General features: G+C 47.0%; 6 protein-coding genes across 6 annotated transcripts; 2 read left to right on the top strand and 4 right to left on the bottom strand.

Annotated features, from left to right (window-relative positions):
- Positions 1-492: 492 nt before the first annotated feature.
- DEU56DRAFT_490380 (uncharacterized protein) lies at positions 493-2,221 on the bottom strand. The gene is made up of 3 exons (XM_041346471.1): positions 2,181-2,221; positions 2,005-2,109; positions 493-1,949 (listed from the first exon to the last, which is right to left on the bottom strand). Exon 3 carries the CDS (start codon positions 1,891-1,893, stop codon positions 577-579), a length of 1,317 nt encoding a protein of 438 aa, XP_041205998.1. The 5' UTR covers positions 1,894-1,949; positions 2,005-2,109; positions 2,181-2,221; the 3' UTR covers positions 493-576.
- Positions 2,222-3,203: 982 nt separating this feature from the next.
- On the top strand, positions 3,204-6,384 carry DEU56DRAFT_816478 (beta-lactamase-like protein). Its single transcript, XM_041353850.1, has 11 exons — positions 3,204-3,534; positions 3,586-3,631; positions 3,680-3,771; positions 3,821-4,399; positions 4,449-4,638; positions 4,753-4,899; positions 4,953-5,102; positions 5,156-5,410; positions 5,460-5,601; positions 5,652-5,902; positions 5,956-6,384. Exons 1-11 carry the CDS (start codon positions 3,338-3,340, stop codon positions 6,175-6,177), a joined length of 2,271 nt encoding a protein of 756 aa, XP_041205997.1. The 5' UTR covers positions 3,204-3,337; the 3' UTR covers positions 6,178-6,384.
- A 1,361-nt stretch (positions 6,385-7,745) lies between these two features.
- On the top strand, positions 7,746-9,659 carry DEU56DRAFT_816466 (aryl-alcohol dehydrogenase; the record flags this gene model as incomplete). Its single annotated transcript, XM_041353849.1, has 14 exons — positions 7,746-7,884; positions 7,940-7,999; positions 8,059-8,122; positions 8,183-8,219; positions 8,269-8,358; positions 8,412-8,513; positions 8,564-8,630; positions 8,683-8,720; positions 8,779-8,920; positions 8,979-9,079; positions 9,130-9,230; positions 9,286-9,336; positions 9,392-9,522; positions 9,574-9,659. Exons 1-14 carry the CDS (start codon positions 7,854-7,856, stop codon positions 9,657-9,659), a joined length of 1,101 nt encoding a protein of 366 aa, XP_041205996.1. The 5' UTR covers positions 7,746-7,853.
- Positions 9,660-12,553: 2,894 nt separating this feature from the next.
- DEU56DRAFT_741184 (uncharacterized protein) lies at positions 12,554-12,898 on the bottom strand (the record flags this gene model as incomplete). Its single annotated transcript, XM_041348860.1, has 1 exon — positions 12,554-12,898. One exon carries the CDS (start codon positions 12,896-12,898, stop codon positions 12,554-12,556), a length of 345 nt encoding a protein of 114 aa, XP_041205995.1.
- A 126-nt stretch (positions 12,899-13,024) lies between these two features.
- On the bottom strand, positions 13,025-13,477 carry DEU56DRAFT_690512 (ribonuclease H-like domain-containing protein; the record flags this gene model as incomplete). Its single annotated transcript, XM_041347119.1, has 1 exon — positions 13,025-13,477. A coding segment is annotated over one exon (453 nt), but the record flags the coding sequence as incomplete, so codon positions are not given.
- Positions 13,478-15,144: 1,667 nt separating this feature from the next.
- DEU56DRAFT_758019 (uncharacterized protein) lies at positions 15,145-15,589 on the bottom strand (the record flags this gene model as incomplete). The annotated part of the gene is made up of 1 exon (XM_041350194.1): positions 15,145-15,589. A coding segment is annotated over one exon (445 nt), but the record flags the coding sequence as incomplete, so codon positions are not given.
- Positions 15,590-15,628: the final 39 nt, after the last annotated feature.

Genomic DNA, 15,628 nt, shown 5'->3' with positions numbered 1-15,628 from the left:
CACGAATAACCGGCGGTTCGGTGGCTATTGCGTCCACCCCGTCATGCTATGCTGACACGCGTTTTTGCCGTTGGTCTGTACCGATGACCCGAATGATTCGCGTCATTTGATATCGTTGCTCTGCGTTCTCCTATTTCCTTGCGCGCACTGTATGGCGCTCTGCAGAAAAGATTTTCTGGCGATACGACGGATTCGAATTCATCGCCACTTCAGACAGTGGTGATCTCCGTGTCAATGTATTTATGTTTGGTGCGAATACAGCTTCCGCCGAAGATGGTATCTATCTGTTGGACGTGCACGAACGACTATTCTCGACCTCCGCACTGACCCCTTCGCTCACGGTCAATTATATACAGCGTTATCGAGAGTAAGGACACAGAGAGACGCACTATCCTTATTTACGGAGACGAACGAAGAACAAGATTCTGCAAACATTGTATTTTCCGAGTTATTATTTTAAACGCAATGCTGCAACTGCCGACCGAAGGGAGTCCTTGTATACAATATCAGCCATATCATAACACACCTAGTCGTCTTTAGAATCATATATACAATATCAGCCATATCATAACACCCCTAGTCGTCTTTAGAATCATAACGCCCAAATCCGCATGCCCAAACCTTCTGCCAATCTTCACGAGCATACCTAAAGTGTAAACGAGAACGGGACACCTTGAAACGAACATCATCCGACACAATACACTCCTCTCCGGGACCCCTCTTGATAAACCCACTCGCTACCCACGGAACAGGGTGGCGCAGCAAGGATGCAGACAACATCAGCACCTCCACATGCAAGGGCAATCCCGTTGTGATCAATGCGGATGAATCGAAAGGGCGTCTGACATGCGCATAGGCCAATGACACTGTTTGAAGCTTCTGGAAAGAACCCCATGGAGTGCGCTCCATCCACTGAGGCAGGTTGTACATTTGATCATAGATCAGAGCATGGGCAAGCCAACAAGGGTCCATTCCCTCGTCGTACAAGAAATTCATATCAGCAAGCTCAGCCCATCCCTGGGGGGTGTCCGTGAGGGGTCCCCATGGGGTGTTGTTGGACGTGTTGTTGGAGGCGAGGTGAAGGATCGAAGCAACGAAAGCAGATCCATGGGAAGTACCCATCAGGAACTCCCATGGTCTGACGCTATCTGCCTTACCAGATAGCGTCAGAGTTTGGGTTTTCCAAGGAGGCGGGGAGTGTTCGTTGTTGACGTCTGTGTCTGTACGGGATTCCCATGCAATTTCCAGGCAGTCTGAAAGAAGGTCCAGACTTGTCCAGGCAAGGGCAATGGAGGGCGCAGTGAGTAGCACCGGAGCCAGCAGGCCCATGGCACGCTCGCGCTCAGACGCCGGTTCATAGCCCAGGGTTCTGAGCAAGTTAGGTTCTGCAAGATCCCCGTCCTCTCCAATCCAAATTTTCTGTACGAAAGATGCGTACTCGAATTGGAAGGGGCTGCTTTCTTGAGCATATGCTTCCTGTATATGCAGAGCTTCCACAAACTTTCTCACGTTCTGAGATTTTGGGAGCGATACGGTGTGCAGTAAATAAGGAAGCACGATCTCCCTGAAATTTTTGGAGACAAGACATAGCGAAAGAGTGGTCGAATAGGGATTATGATCAGCATATTTTTCAGCTTGGGAAAAAGTTGGCTGTGCAGCCTCTCTGATGATGAGGAGGACAAGCTCAGCTGGAAAGAAGCCAAATGGAGATCGGGTGATAGGTTGAGATGCCATGATGAGTGAGTAAGATGTGAAGCTGGTTTGAAGGAGCCCTGCCTTTAATACTCCCCCATGATTTGCGGCGTCAAAGACAGTAGTGGAAGCGCATTGTGTGTGGGACCACACGCTTTGATACGGAGGTCTACTGCAGATTCGTTGTTCCTTCGAGGTCATACAATGTGCTTTGCTCTGCCTTGTCCTTGCCTGTTGTGCTCTCGCCCAGTCGTGTACTAGACCTGTGGATTACCATAGTGATGCAAAGGTAGCACGAACTATAGATTCTACCTGGATCTTTATTTCCGAACAGAGTCCATGTATCGGGTTTGGTGGCCAAACTCGATGCGTGTGCACGAGCTCATTCAGATTCTGTCATGGCAGAATGAGTTGCTCCTGGGGAAAATTCACTGCGCTTCAGATCAACGATAGTTTGAGAATGAACGTCCTCCACAAAACAAACACACCTCATTGCTCTCTTGCAGCTGCGCGCGTCATTGAAACTCGAGGTGCCAGTTAACCATGGTTAGCAAATTTGATAGCTTGTAAACATAAAGTACAACACGTGATTATCTTCCGACGTTGTTTTCTCTCTGTGATGGTCAATCGCCGATCGAACTGCTTTATCATTAAGGGAAGTCACCGATCGACCATGGGAACACAGCGTAGATACTGGACTAGAACATGCGCAAGGGTTTGAGGGTTGCAAGGTTACACCACTGAGTCATTCATGCCCCCCTGACCAAGCAACCAAAGTCAATAACGGAGTCAGGCACACCAGGAATAATGAATGGTCGAGACCCTTACCTTGCCACAATCATCATTTTGAGTTCGTCTCCGAACGAGCACATGCATACAAGGAGAAGCGTGTATGACCACGTTTGTCTTGTTTATGTGCAGTACGATCCAGAGACTGCGATGTAAGTAGGCCTATGAAACCGACATTCAATGAACAAATGAACATATAGGCCAAATAAAGAGACCATCGTACGCGATACGGATCAAAGGCTCATGATGGTCTCAGTTAGAGCCTTTACATGATCTGTTTCATCTTGAGGTCGATCAGAGTGCGAGTTAGTAGATCTCCCGATCACCTTGAAAATATGTTCGTAAGCATTGCGAGTAGATACAGACGACTTCGACCATGAAAAAAAGGAGCGGCAGTTTTCATGGTCTGATCAGTGGGATTAGATTTCAACGCACCTCGTACAGTGTTTGAGCATTCGAATCAAGAACATGTCTAGCTTGGTCGATCTGTTCCCTGGAACGCTGCTTATGCTTCTTCTTGGAGGAAGATTTGGCTGCACTCCTGCGGATTTCCTGGGGACCAAGAGCTGCGCGTTTATCTGAAGCCTTGCTAGCCTTCCCCATGCAGTCGAATTCAAGCAGTCTTAGTGCCTTGGAACAAAAGTCAAAACAAAGTCGTCGATTACGTCAGCGTCGCTCCTTGGTTTAATATGATTTTCTAACCCAGCTCATTCACCTCCCAAACTACTAGTACGAGAAATTCACCATTTCTTCTGCTTTCCCTGCGATCTTAAGTCTGGCTATATTGTGAACCTTGAGACTGTTCTGGACTACTCTATCATCAAATTGGACGCAGAATTGAAGGGGGAGCAAAGTTATGGCAGACTCACCAACGCTGAGTGTTACGCTCCTTGGTGCAGGCCAAGAGGTGGGAAGATCATGCTGCGTGCTGCAGTACAGGGGGAAAACCATCGTCTGTGACACAGGAGTGCACCCTGCGTACAGCGGCATGGCGTCCCTGCCATTCGTGGATGAACTTGACTGGAGCACGGTAGACGCGATTTTGATCACTCAGTGCGCGATACGTCCCCCGAAATTATTTTGATGACTTAATTCAATCTTCAGCTTTCACCTTGATCATGCCGCTGCTTTGACTTATATTATGGAAAAGGCAGGCTATAATTTATCCTTGACGAACTTAGCCTTGACGTTATAATAGACCAACTTCAGGGATGGCAAGGGTAAGGTGTACATGACGCATCCCACGAAAGCTGTGCACAAATTCATGATGCAAGATTTTGTTCGAATGAGGTATGTGTGGTACTGATGCGAAGAAAACTGACTCAATAAACAACGACAGTTCGTCATCTTCCGATGCTCTATTCACTCCCCTTGAAATGAACATGTCGCTGTCATCAATAATCCCGGTCTCTGCCCACCAATTGATAACACCTTGTCCTGGAGTTTCGTTCACTCCTTATCATGCAGGCCATGTATTGGGTGCATGCATGTTTCTCATTGATATAGCCGGCCTCAAGATTTTGTACACAGGGGACTATTCTCGCGAAGAAGACCGACATCTTGTCAAAGCAGAAGTTCCCCCTGTTCGGCCGGATGTGCTCATTGTCGAAAGTACATACGGCGTTCAGAGCTTAGAAGGTCGGGATGAGAAGGAGCTGCGTTTTACAAGTCTCGTTCACTCAATTATTAGGCGTGGAGGACACGTACTTCTACCCACTTTTGCCCTCGGACGAGCCCAGGAACTTCTCCTTATCCTCGATGAATATTGGAAGAAGCATCCGGACCTGCACAACGTGCCCATTTATTACGCTTCTAATCTGGCACGCAAATGCATGGCTGTATATCAGACGTACATACATACAATGAACTCGAACATTCGCTCGAGGTTCGCAAAGCGGGACAACCCATTTGTATTCAAGTGCGTGGACCATCACGCTCTCGCAGGCTATCCTGACCCCCTATGATAGGCATATATCTAATCTTCCACAGCCACGCGGTTGGGAACGGAAAATCGCGGATGGCCCGCCATGCGTCGTGTTGGCAAGTCCAGGTTTTCTTCAAACTGGGCCCAGTCGTGAATTGCTCGAACTTTGGGCGCCTGACTCTCGAAATGGACTCATTATTACTGGATACTCTATCGAGGGAACATTGGCTCGGGTGAGTTGCATGTTTTATATGTAAAGTGCCCCACGATTTGCGTGTCTCTTGATGGCAAATTTGGTTTCTGCACTTCATATTTGAGTGGAAGATTCTGAACTTTCTTGAAATCAGGATATCATGACTGAACCAGACGAGATCGTTGGACTGAAGGGCAACACTATCCCGCGAAAAATCTCAGTCGACTATCTTTCTTTTAGTGCGCATGTGGACTATTCTCAGAACTCAGAATTCATTGAGCTAGTGAAGGCTCAACATGTGGTAAGTACCAGTGCAAATTTGACGTCGCTTTGTTCAAACCCTTTTGTCAAAAGGTTCTAGTTCACGGCGAGCAAACCGCAATGGGGCGTCTCAAAGCAGCTATGACTGCAAAATTCAAGGATCGCGACGAGGACGTGAAGATCCACACCCCTCGCAACCTTGAAACTCTTGAGCTGTCCTTCCGTGGCGAACGTGTGGCAAAGGTCTTGATGTTCAATCTTGAACGACACGGATTAATTGACGCAACTGTATCTAGGCGATTGGTACTCTGGCCAATAAGGCTCCTCAAGAAAACGACGTCATATCCGGGTTGCTTGTTTCGAAGGATTATTCTTACACCCTTCTCGATCCGCGTGATTTGAAAGACTTTGCTGGGTTGTCGACCTGTACTGTTACTCAGCGACAGAAGATAGTCCTTGGCGTGGGCTGGGAACTTGTGCGGTGGCATCTGGAAGGAATGTACGGTAGTATTGAAGAGGGTTTAGACAAAGATGGCGTGAAAGCGTTACGGGTAAGAGATATCCAATTCAAGGTAGAAATCCATTGATAGACCTTAACAGGTTATGGGTGCCGTCGATGTCAAACACACTGCAGAACACGAACTCACGCTTGAGTGGGACTCAACCGCAAGTAACGACATGATTGCCGATTCTATTTTAGCTCTTATTACGGGTATCGATAAAAGCCCTGCCTCTGTGAAATGTGGGTGATGTATCCTATTTTCTTTTGTGGATCTTGATGTGTTTGTTTAGTAACCTCATCACAACATTCACATACTCATCACCCTCACTCGGACCATCATGAAGGTGATCAGTCTATCACTAGAATCCAGCGGATCGCATGGTTCTTGGATGCCCATTTCGGTGATGTGGAGCTTCATATGCCCGAATCAGGTGGTGAACAAGATCAAGACCAAGAACAAGGCGAAAAGAGCGAGGCAGCACTGATCGTGCGGATGGATGACTCTGGAGAAGCTGATGCACACATTAATTTAGTGACACTGGTGCGTACGGACGTTGTCGTTTTCATTACACAAGCTCAATTAACGTGTCACAGGTGGTGTCGTGTCAAAGTGACACTGTTCGTAAGCGTGTTGAAGCAGTATTGGACATGGCCATTACAACAGTGAGCTCCCTCACGGAATCTTTCGCTACTGGGGTCAGTGTGCCCCCTGAAGACGCGGACCCGAAACAAGAAAAATCCACCTCACCAGATGGCCATACGGATACTGGAACTGTAGAGGATACGATGACTATTGTAGAAGATACGATACGATGAGTACCCGGTGAAGCTGATATTGCTTTATTATGATTGTAATCGACTTCGTTGACTGCCGTGTCTTCTTTGTAGTGTCGAATGTTTATTGATGATGTTGTACTGATACAGCTCAATAATATGCCCACTATCGAAACCTTCAGGCTGATGGGCAGTATAAAGTGATTCGCGGCTTTGTCATTGTTGAATGGTACTTTACTGACTGTTGCTTTATAATTTCCTTGAGAGGAGTTATCAATGAGACCAAACGTCGTCTCCCAAGAGACGGTCAATATTTGTGACGTGCTCGGTCGCAACCAGCAGACCAATGTGAGTGCTACGATACCAGCGGATCCCCATGAAGAAACATGGGAAAGCAAGGGGAGGTAATTATATACCTTGCTGGTGTCCAAAACTTGAATCGAACACCACTCAACAATCATTAATTCACTGAAGTGCTGAGGTGGCAGGAGAGATGTACACGACATCACAGCAAAGCCTGGGATCGTGATTCATGAATCAAATCTTATTTCAAAACAGCATGCTGGTGAAATCTGTGACTAAATTAGTATAATGTAGAATGTTTATTGTCCGCACACAACGTACATGCACGCACTCGAAAGACGTTTCTGTTCATAGTAGATCTGGATTCTAAAATTGAAGCTCGGATGTTGGCTTGGGTAATGGAGGGTAGGTCGAGGCTGAGCGGGTATATATCGGCCCGCATTTATTATCTTTTCATTATGTAATATTTTGCCCTCTCCATCTTTTGCTGTTATGCTGCCTCGACGCGTCAAATCTATTCCCAACTTTTTGTCTCTCCTGTACTATCGGTATACAAAATATACAAAAACAGATTGGAAATTATCCGTGCTAATGTTGTCGCGACAGGGCACAAGGCAGATGTCAAAATTGAGTCAGGGATCAGCAAGTTATGGCCGTGGTCCTCCGAGTCTAGCAAAGGACTTATGAAATCGGCAACAGAGTCGCTCCGGCCATCTGGTACCATTCCGCATACATTCCGTACAGGTAAAAATCCACGTCGGTGGATAAGAGGACCCCTGATAATGTCTTTGGAACCCAGGGTGGCAGAGGCCCTAACAGGAGAGTGATACGAGCGTTAATCCGTCAGCCGCCGCGTCAGACGCATCACGCTCTTCAGTAGTTTTGTGGCAGGCAATAAAAGGTGTGGTTTGAACTCGCGCAGTCTAACGATATCATACAACTACAACATACTGCTACGCTTCTACCATATCTCACAGTCCAATGCAAACACCATGTCCGGATGACAACCTGGCTCTCCAATACCTTGTCCGGACTCCGGATGGTTCACCCAGGTTGACCCCAAAACTAGACCTTGGATGCCCGGGTTTTATTCAGGACAAATGGTCATTTGAATTGATTTCTGTCCGGATCGCCAACTGGGTTTCATGGGCATTATCAAACATCCTTGGATAATTCGGTGGATTTCCACGGTACACTACCAGTGCCGGGACCTTGGCGACAGGCCTTACGGGGCTAGCTTTAATTGAAGTAGCAAATAAAATACTTCTCTTCCCTTGCTATTCCCTGCGCACCGGGCTATTCACCGTATCCCGTGAACAACTTGCCACCGATAACGTTCTAATGTCATTATAATTTATAAAGCGTCAGTTCTGGGCTCTGAGAATATCTTCGCCGCCCCCAACCCAGCCAGTACCATGTCGACCACGCAAAAGGGAATGCCTTATGGTATGTTATTAAGTGTTCATTTATCGAGGTTACTAATGGACTGGCTACTATGAAGTCCGCCTGGGCAACTCTGGGCTCAAAGTTTCCAAGATTATTCTGGGAACAGCGCAATATGGTGCGTAGAGCGTTTCCTCGCGCATTGAATGACTTAAATCGCCTGATTCTTCAACATAGGTACCAGCGAGTGGCAAGATTGGATTATTGGAGAAGAAGAAGCTGTCATCCACATAAAGGCTGCGTGAGTGCTCTTGTCACGTAACTTCCGTGCCAATGTGTATCATTACCATCGATATTGAAGTTATGACGCGGGCGTCAACACCTTTGACACGGCAGACGTGAGGCACCTCTTCACTTTGGTCATGAGATACTGATTTATATGATTAGTCGTACTCCAATGGGCTTTCTGAGGTCATACTTGGAAATGCGATCAAAAAACTCAACTTACCTCGGGATGAGATCGTAGTCATGACAAAGGTCAGACCTGTGATGTATTGGTTGTTTATACGTCTTAACAACTTAATTTCTAGATATCTAATGTCGTTGGCCGCAGTCCGGGCGAAAAGGTCTTCAACTCAGCTGTACATACTGATCAACTAGGCTACGTTAATCAAAGGGGTTTGAGTCGCAAGGTATGTTGGCTTCTGTGAATTTGTTGCACTATCTGATCTCACACAAATAGTACATTTTCGCATCCATCAAGAAGAGCCTAGAGCGTTTGCAACTTGATTATGTTGATGTCCTACACTGTTGGTCTCGACCCGGCATTCGGCTAAAGATTCAAGGTTGATTAATTTTCAGGTCATCGCTTTGACACAGAGACCTCGATTGAGGAGACAGTATGGCAGCACCATGCCTAAGCTTTAGTGTCCGTTGACTGACCTGCATCATACTTAGATGCAAGCTCTGCATGACGTCGTGCAAGCCGGCCATGTCCGGTACATTGGCATGTCTTCATGCTGGGCTTACCAATGTACGTTTGACATCTATTTTGTGTATATTTCCGATCTCAATGCATCTTCAGTCCAGGCAATGCAAAGTGAGATTTTAACTTTGGCGTGAGCGAGTTGAAATTTAATTGCATGAAATCTGTTTAGACTACGCGATTGCAAACCACCTCACACCTTTCATTTCTATGCAGAATCACCACAGTTTGATCTATCGCGAAGAGGAACGAGAAATGTTCCCCACACTGAAGGTTTGATTTAGTTATCTTTATCTATTTCTGTCTCTTGATCATCATAGTAGATGTTTGGCGTCGGATGCATCCCCTGGTCACCGCTTGCCCGAGGACTGCTCACCCGCCCCCTTCAAGTTGGCGAGCAAACAATTCGTCGAAAGACTGACCCGTTAGTTGCCATCATCTATATTTACGCGGAATCATTCATAAAAACAACGTTATAGAGCCATTAACTTATACGTCCAGCATGAGTCTGACAAAGACATTATAAACCGGTGAGATTGGCCACTCCTCACCCCTCCATCTAGCAGATTCTGAAAAGACACATAGCCTCGAGCAAGTTGCAGAGCAGAAAGGCGCAAGTATGGCGCAAATAGCCCTTGCTTGGTCGATGGCACAAGATATCGTGACGGCGCCGATCGTCGGGCCCATGTCCCTGAAGCACCTGCAGGATCTGCTCGGTATGTGTGTTGCAATCAAAGAGCAGACGTCTCGATCTGATTCTTCTTTAGGTGCCGTTGATATCACTCTGACCGCAAAAGAGCTTAAGTACTTGGAGGAGTCTTATAAGCCTAAGTGTGTCATAGGTCACATATGAATTTCTTCCGGTAATTGAACCAATGAAACCGTGACTGGTTCGAGACGAATATTTTTGATTAGGTTGCGTTTGTATCTAAAGCCGTACACATATGCTTCTGCGTGATATAACTATAACAACACCGTGACGCAACGCAAATAAACGAACAAGTCAAATGGCACACCTCGCCTCTCTCGAGTCCGGACTGTCAATTATGATCTGCGCTGTGGGAACTCCCCGTGCGTGTGCACCGATACTATGTAGAACCAAAAATTGATATTCACGCCACTCCATAATGATTATCGCATTCGGACTCGATACCTCGTCCTGTCTCTTTCATCGTTCTTCGAAACAAAAATAAATAAATACATATTACAACGAAATATTTGCCAAGAACCCATGTCTGCTTTAAATCCACTTCGCAACACCAAAAAAATAAGTACCACGACGAAACTTGAAATCAAGAACAAAGTAAATTCTCCTGCTCCCTACAGAGCACCAGACTACCATCAACTTCATCAACTTCATCAAGTATCTCCTGTGCTACACACCACTGCCAGTCGATACATGCACGCGCTCCTGGAAAGCGATTGAGGTCATGCCGGTTGCTGTGTCGGAGTCGACCACGAGCTTAGCGTTATATTCTCGAATGCTAAGGATGAGGCGTGGTCCCAGCACGAAGGACCGTACGACTGTCAAAATCTGAAGAACACCAATGAAAAGCTGAGATGCCAGGGACAATCGGTTCTATAGAAATGATGAACCGTGGTCGCATGCACAGGTCAGTGAAAGATTGGCATACCGCTGAAATTGTTGGAGACCAAAAACCAACGAGGTTGATGCAAGACCCAGCAACATAACTACCACGTTCAATCATTCAGCAGAAAAGGGAACAATATCCACAATATGAGCTCACCTCGCAAAATAAAGCACGTGGGATTTTATCAACACCGTGAAACAGTCCCCGATAATCCCTCCTGCCGAATGTTGTCGCAGTTCACGAAAGTGTTTTACAGCAATCCAGACTGCAAGACACAGTACGAGGACCTCCCATATAGGGCTGAGTATCCAAATAATGCCATCCAGAACTATGACTTCATGCAGATAGCTAGGCACCCATACATGGGTGCCGGAGACAACGAGTTCCTCTGCTATTCATCAATGAGCCTCATGCACGTTTTCCATTCACAATTAAGCGTACCCCTTGAAATATACCACATTGTCATCACGGCGGCCACTCCGTCGAAAATGTTGACAGCCAAGCACACCACGACGAGAAGTATCAGGATCCTTCTGGATCGTTGATACATGGCATGTAACCGAGCGATCATGATGACTTGCAAGATATTTCAGTCAACTCAATATCACAGGCCTTGTGATTGCACAACTCACCACACAGCATTGGAAATACCACAACGTTCACACACTCCCGCATGATGTACACTATCCGGCCTGAGGAATCCAGTTAGTTATCAGGCTCGGGTGGATCCCACACTCCAAACAGACTCACATCTGTGGAATTCATGACAGTGAACGAAGAAGCTGATAAATAAGACACTCACCCCTACAGAGCGCCGCGGTCAATTGGACGGGAATAGCAGGAATAGGTGCAGAAGACTCACTGCATCTGTCAACGAGACCGCCGGAATACTGGCTGTATGCCGCAGGTCAGAAGAAACAAACAATCTCAAAGTGAGAAGACATACCCAGTATGTCGAGGCTGAGTGTGAGAGATGGCCGATTAGCACAACACCAATTGTTTGGCCTTCTGAACATACATTATATATAATACTCCAAGATAGCGCACCTAGGTTATTGTCAAGTCAGCACAACTTCACAACAGGCAAGATACATACACTCAGATAGAGGACGGTCATGAGGGACCAACGTTGCCTCTGTCGCAAATCAATTTTGTTCTTCTGACATGGACTCGGAACTCTGCTCACCCAGACAAGTTCGACCTAAAAAAAATCATTCTTAGCGAGATGGCGGCTCCGGTCATAGCATCAGCATACCTCTTGTCCAAGTGTAAGGGCTGGAAATACTTGTATGAAATGAGCCATTCACTAATGTTATCATGCTCACCCCAATCATACGTCACTCCAACACAGGCGGCAACTGTGAAACCACAGTCAAGGTTAGATTGAGACATCAGCGTCAACATCTGCTCTTCACGAACTTGCAAAATAGCTGCCAATACGATATGAATTGATGAGCGGCCAATAACTAGGGTCGTCTGAGACCAGGGTCATACTGCGAGAGGATGGATGCCAGGAAGCGGGGAACTTGGTGGACATACGACAATGACATTCGTACTAGATATACTATCATCATAGTCTCGTTCCCGTTCTAGGGAACATCATCAACAAAAGTGCCGCTGGCATGCACGGCCGGTCGCTGCCTTGTATGGTATACAAACCCCGAACAGAATTGCAGAAAGTATGTAGGGCTTGTAGCATGTATGCAAGTACTAGCAGAGATGTATGGAATGTAAAGTTTGTACACGAAATGTGTGGAATGTAAAGCTCGTAAACGAAATGTGTGGAATGTAAAGCTGGTATATAAAATGTGCGAGGTTTTTTTTTTTTTTTTTTGCTTCAGAGTTGGTCCTTTGGGGTTATAAACCCTATGTTGGACATTTTTCTCGTCATAAGCATTCTTTCTTTGTTGTTTTGACTCTATAGGATTCCGGTTATCGTGCTGACTCGTACTCTGCCACCGAAGTGGTCAAGCACAGAAAAGGAGGCCTGCGGGGAGAAGGATTTGTTAGTAGAGGTAGGGTGATGTTTAGTTGAGATGGTTTTTGTGGTGCGGATCCTCTAGAAACGTGTCTTCTCTTTTTCCCGACAGTGACATCTTTGTTGGATGTCGTTCCTTACGTGGTCGAGTAGTGATGGATGTTGTTGTTACATATGTTATATTTCTCCGAACGTGGGTTTGAGACGTCCGGTGCTGTTGATATATCGAAGGAGGTGTGGGGTTGCTTTTTCGGATGAGAGGAGGTGGGTTATGGACAGTGCGTTTCGGCGGGTCGCGTTAGCGTATATGTGTCGTTCTCTTTGGTATTGAGGGCATTCGAATATAAAATGGTGTATAGTTTCGTTCGTTCCTGGGCATGTCGGGCAGTGAGGAGATTCGGATTTGTTGATGCGATGAAGGTGGTAATTGAGGGGTATGTGGCGTGTTCGTAATTGGATGTATATACTGGATTGACGTTTTGGTAGGCCGTTTGTGAGCTTGAGGTAGTTGGCAGAGGGCATTGATGGGTCGATTTCTCGGGTGCGAGTGTAGCGTGGCGATTTCTTCCATAGTGCTTTCCAGAGGTCCCTTACCTTGTTCTTCTGGGCTGCTCGTAGAGCTGGTGCGCTGCTTAGAAGTTTCTTGCTTTGGAGGTATTTCGGTAGGTGTCGGTTCGAGCTGTTTCTATGGGGGCCTTCAGCCGCTAGCTTCGCTTCTTGGTCTGCGAATTCGTTTCCTGCTACGTTTTCGTGTCCGGGTATCCAGCGGATGGTGAGGTCGAAGTCACCTTGTTCGTTTCTACGCTTTGATAGGTGTTTTACCATATTCTTGAATTTCCCAGGTATGTAGTCGCTGCTGTCCTTGTTCGTCCTCGTCCCGCACTTGATTGCGGCTTGGTTGTCTAATAATATGGAGACCGGGTATGTTACATTTCTTTCCGTGGCGAGTAGACGTGCTGCAAGAGTTAGACCCAGCGTCTCGGCTTCGTATACAGTATGTTCATCATTCGGGCCTAGGTGGTATCGTAGCTTTCGTGGTTCCTGCCCGTCGCGTATTAGTACTGCTGCTGCTCCGATTCCTCCTTTATATCCTGATCCGTCGGTAAATATCTGAATCGAGTCCCTTAGGCGTTTTTGTTCTCGTATGGCTATTTCCTTAGTTCCGGCGATCCTTGTCTTGTAGTTAGGTTCGTTTAACGGTTTCGTTCGACGCGTCGGGTCTAGCGTTTCGATTTCGTTGGGGAAGATCCGGAACGTGTGGATGAGGTTGTGTAACGACGAGCGATGGGTTTGGACATTGTGTTTCGCTATCCAATCTAACTTGTCGTGTAGCGGGTGTGATTGAGGTAGCGTGGCCAGTCGGACGGTGGCCCGGTGACAGATCTTTTGCAGGAGAAGGGGTATGGGAAGGAGGTTGGCGTGTGCTTCCAGTGCATCGGTCGGGGAGGTTCTCATGGCTCCGGTAATACTTATGGCTGCTATCCGCTGTATTGAGGTAAGTCTTTTCGCTATGCCTTTGGACCCTCGTAGTGTCGCGGTTACGTCTGATCCCTTTTTGAACATTGGTCGGAACCAGATATCAGCTCCATATGCGAATTTCGGGACGGCTACAGCTAGGTACAGGTGACGCATTAGTTTGGTCGGGATTCCCATGGACGTTTTCGAGAGTCGTCGGATCAATAGTACGTGTTCGGTTCCTTTCGCTACTGCGTGTGCTGCGTGTTCCTTCCAGGTGAGTTCTTGGTCCACTATTATACCGAGGAAGCGAGTGTGGTGCGATGGCGGGATGGTTATACCATTGAGGGTGATTGGTCTCCGTTCCTTGGTTTTGCTGCGCGTGAAGTCCACCAGTGCGAATTTCGAAGTTTCGAACTTCGAATTGTGTTCTCTTGACCATTGGTATCCTCCGTTCTCTCGTTCGAGCATATCTTGAAGCATAAGGTGCGTTTCTTCGAACGTTTCGGCTACGGCAATGTATGCGGTGTCGTCCACGAAGGCTAGGGCGGTCTCTTCTCGTCGGTTTCCTATGCGTCCCTTGGCTACCTCGACTAGGTCCGAGTTATAAATTAAGTAGCATATCATAGATAATGGATCTCCCTGTCCGATACCATTAGTTACCTCAAACCAGTCTGACACGAAGTCGTCGAATTTTAGCTGTGTGCGGCGTCCTGTGAGCATGCGTTCTGTGAATGATACGAGTTCTGGTGGAAGTTTTCGGCGTTTCATGTTGTGGATCAACCGGCTGGTGACTGCGTTCGGAAACGCGCCTTCGATATCTAGGAATAGGGCCGTTGCTACTCGTTTCGTTCTCCAGGCGTCCTTGATGATGGCTTCTAGTAGATGTACCGAATGTGCGAGGTTTGTAAGCGTCGTGCAAGCATTAGCAGAGATGTGTTAAATGTAAAGCGTGTACATGACATGTGTTGAATGTAAAGCTCATAGATGAAATGTGTCGGATGCAAAACTGATACAAGAAATGTGTGAAGATTGTATAGTTGTAACAAGTCTCATGAGTTAATGCAGAAGATTGTAGCGTGCGTGCACAAATGTAAAGCTTGTACAGCCGCTGGTGCTGGAACTTTCAAGTTGCAACTGGCACCTACCATCCGCGTCAGAGTCAACGAGTATCAAGTACAGCTGAGTAAACCTAGCTGCAGAGCTCATACTCAAACCTATAGCGCATCCCGAGATTGTGTGATCAATCTGCACATTCTGCAAAATGGCATACAAACTCGAACTAACTCTATGAAGTGTTAACTAGTACATCATCAGAACTCGCTGAAACCCTCTAGTAGTTCTTCATCACTGTCCTCGCCATCCTCTGCACCCAGCTCGTCGTCAATCTCATCGCCGACATTGCCTTCAACGACTTCATCGTCCTCTCCGTCACCTTCATCTTCGTTCAAGTCCTCCCCTTCAATCTCCTGCTGAATTCCGGAGTAGCCGTAGTCGTCGTTGTCTGAGTCGGGCTGGTCCGAGTCACCTTCATCCAGCTCGATGGCTTTGCCTTGAGTAGCAGACCCTTCCACATAGTCAACCGTGTTACTTTCATCACCCTCGGCACCTTTGTTCTGGTTAGAGACTACTGCAGCGCTGGCATGACGTACGTCCAATGGATCGCGATCATCCAGAAAGCCATCTGTGGCTTCGCGAGTTGTTCGATGACCAACACCACCCCCACGAAACCTCATGAGCATATCTCGATCGACAAAACTGTTATAAGTATCAGCAGTTAAGATATCTCATGGTAAT

Source organism: Suillus clintonianus (assembly GCF_016758775.1).
Source record: "Suillus clintonianus strain FC179 chromosome Unknown DEU56scaffold_62, whole genome shotgun sequence".
NCBI lineage: Eukaryota > Fungi > Basidiomycota > Agaricomycetes > Boletales > Suillaceae > Suillus > Suillus clintonianus.
Note: the sequence above shows the minus strand (reverse complement) of the source record. Positions and strands in the feature narration are given on the sequence as shown.

Coding starts and splice junctions, on each gene's coding strand:
- DEU56DRAFT_816478 (XM_041353850.1), top strand. CDS start 3,338: ATGGCAGACTCACCAACGCTGAGTGTTACGCTCCTTGGTGCAGGCCAA. Junction 4,900..4,952: donor TAGTGAAGGCTCAACATGTG/GTAAGTACCAGT, acceptor TTTTGTCAAAAG/GTTCTAGTTCACGGCGAGCA. Junction 5,602..5,651: donor AAGCCCTGCCTCTGTGAAAT/GTGGGTGATGTA, acceptor GTGTTTGTTTAG/TAACCTCATCACAACATTCA.
- DEU56DRAFT_490380 (XM_041346471.1), bottom strand. CDS start 1,893: ATGACCTCGAAGGAACAACGAATCTGCAGTAGACCTCCGTATCAAAGC.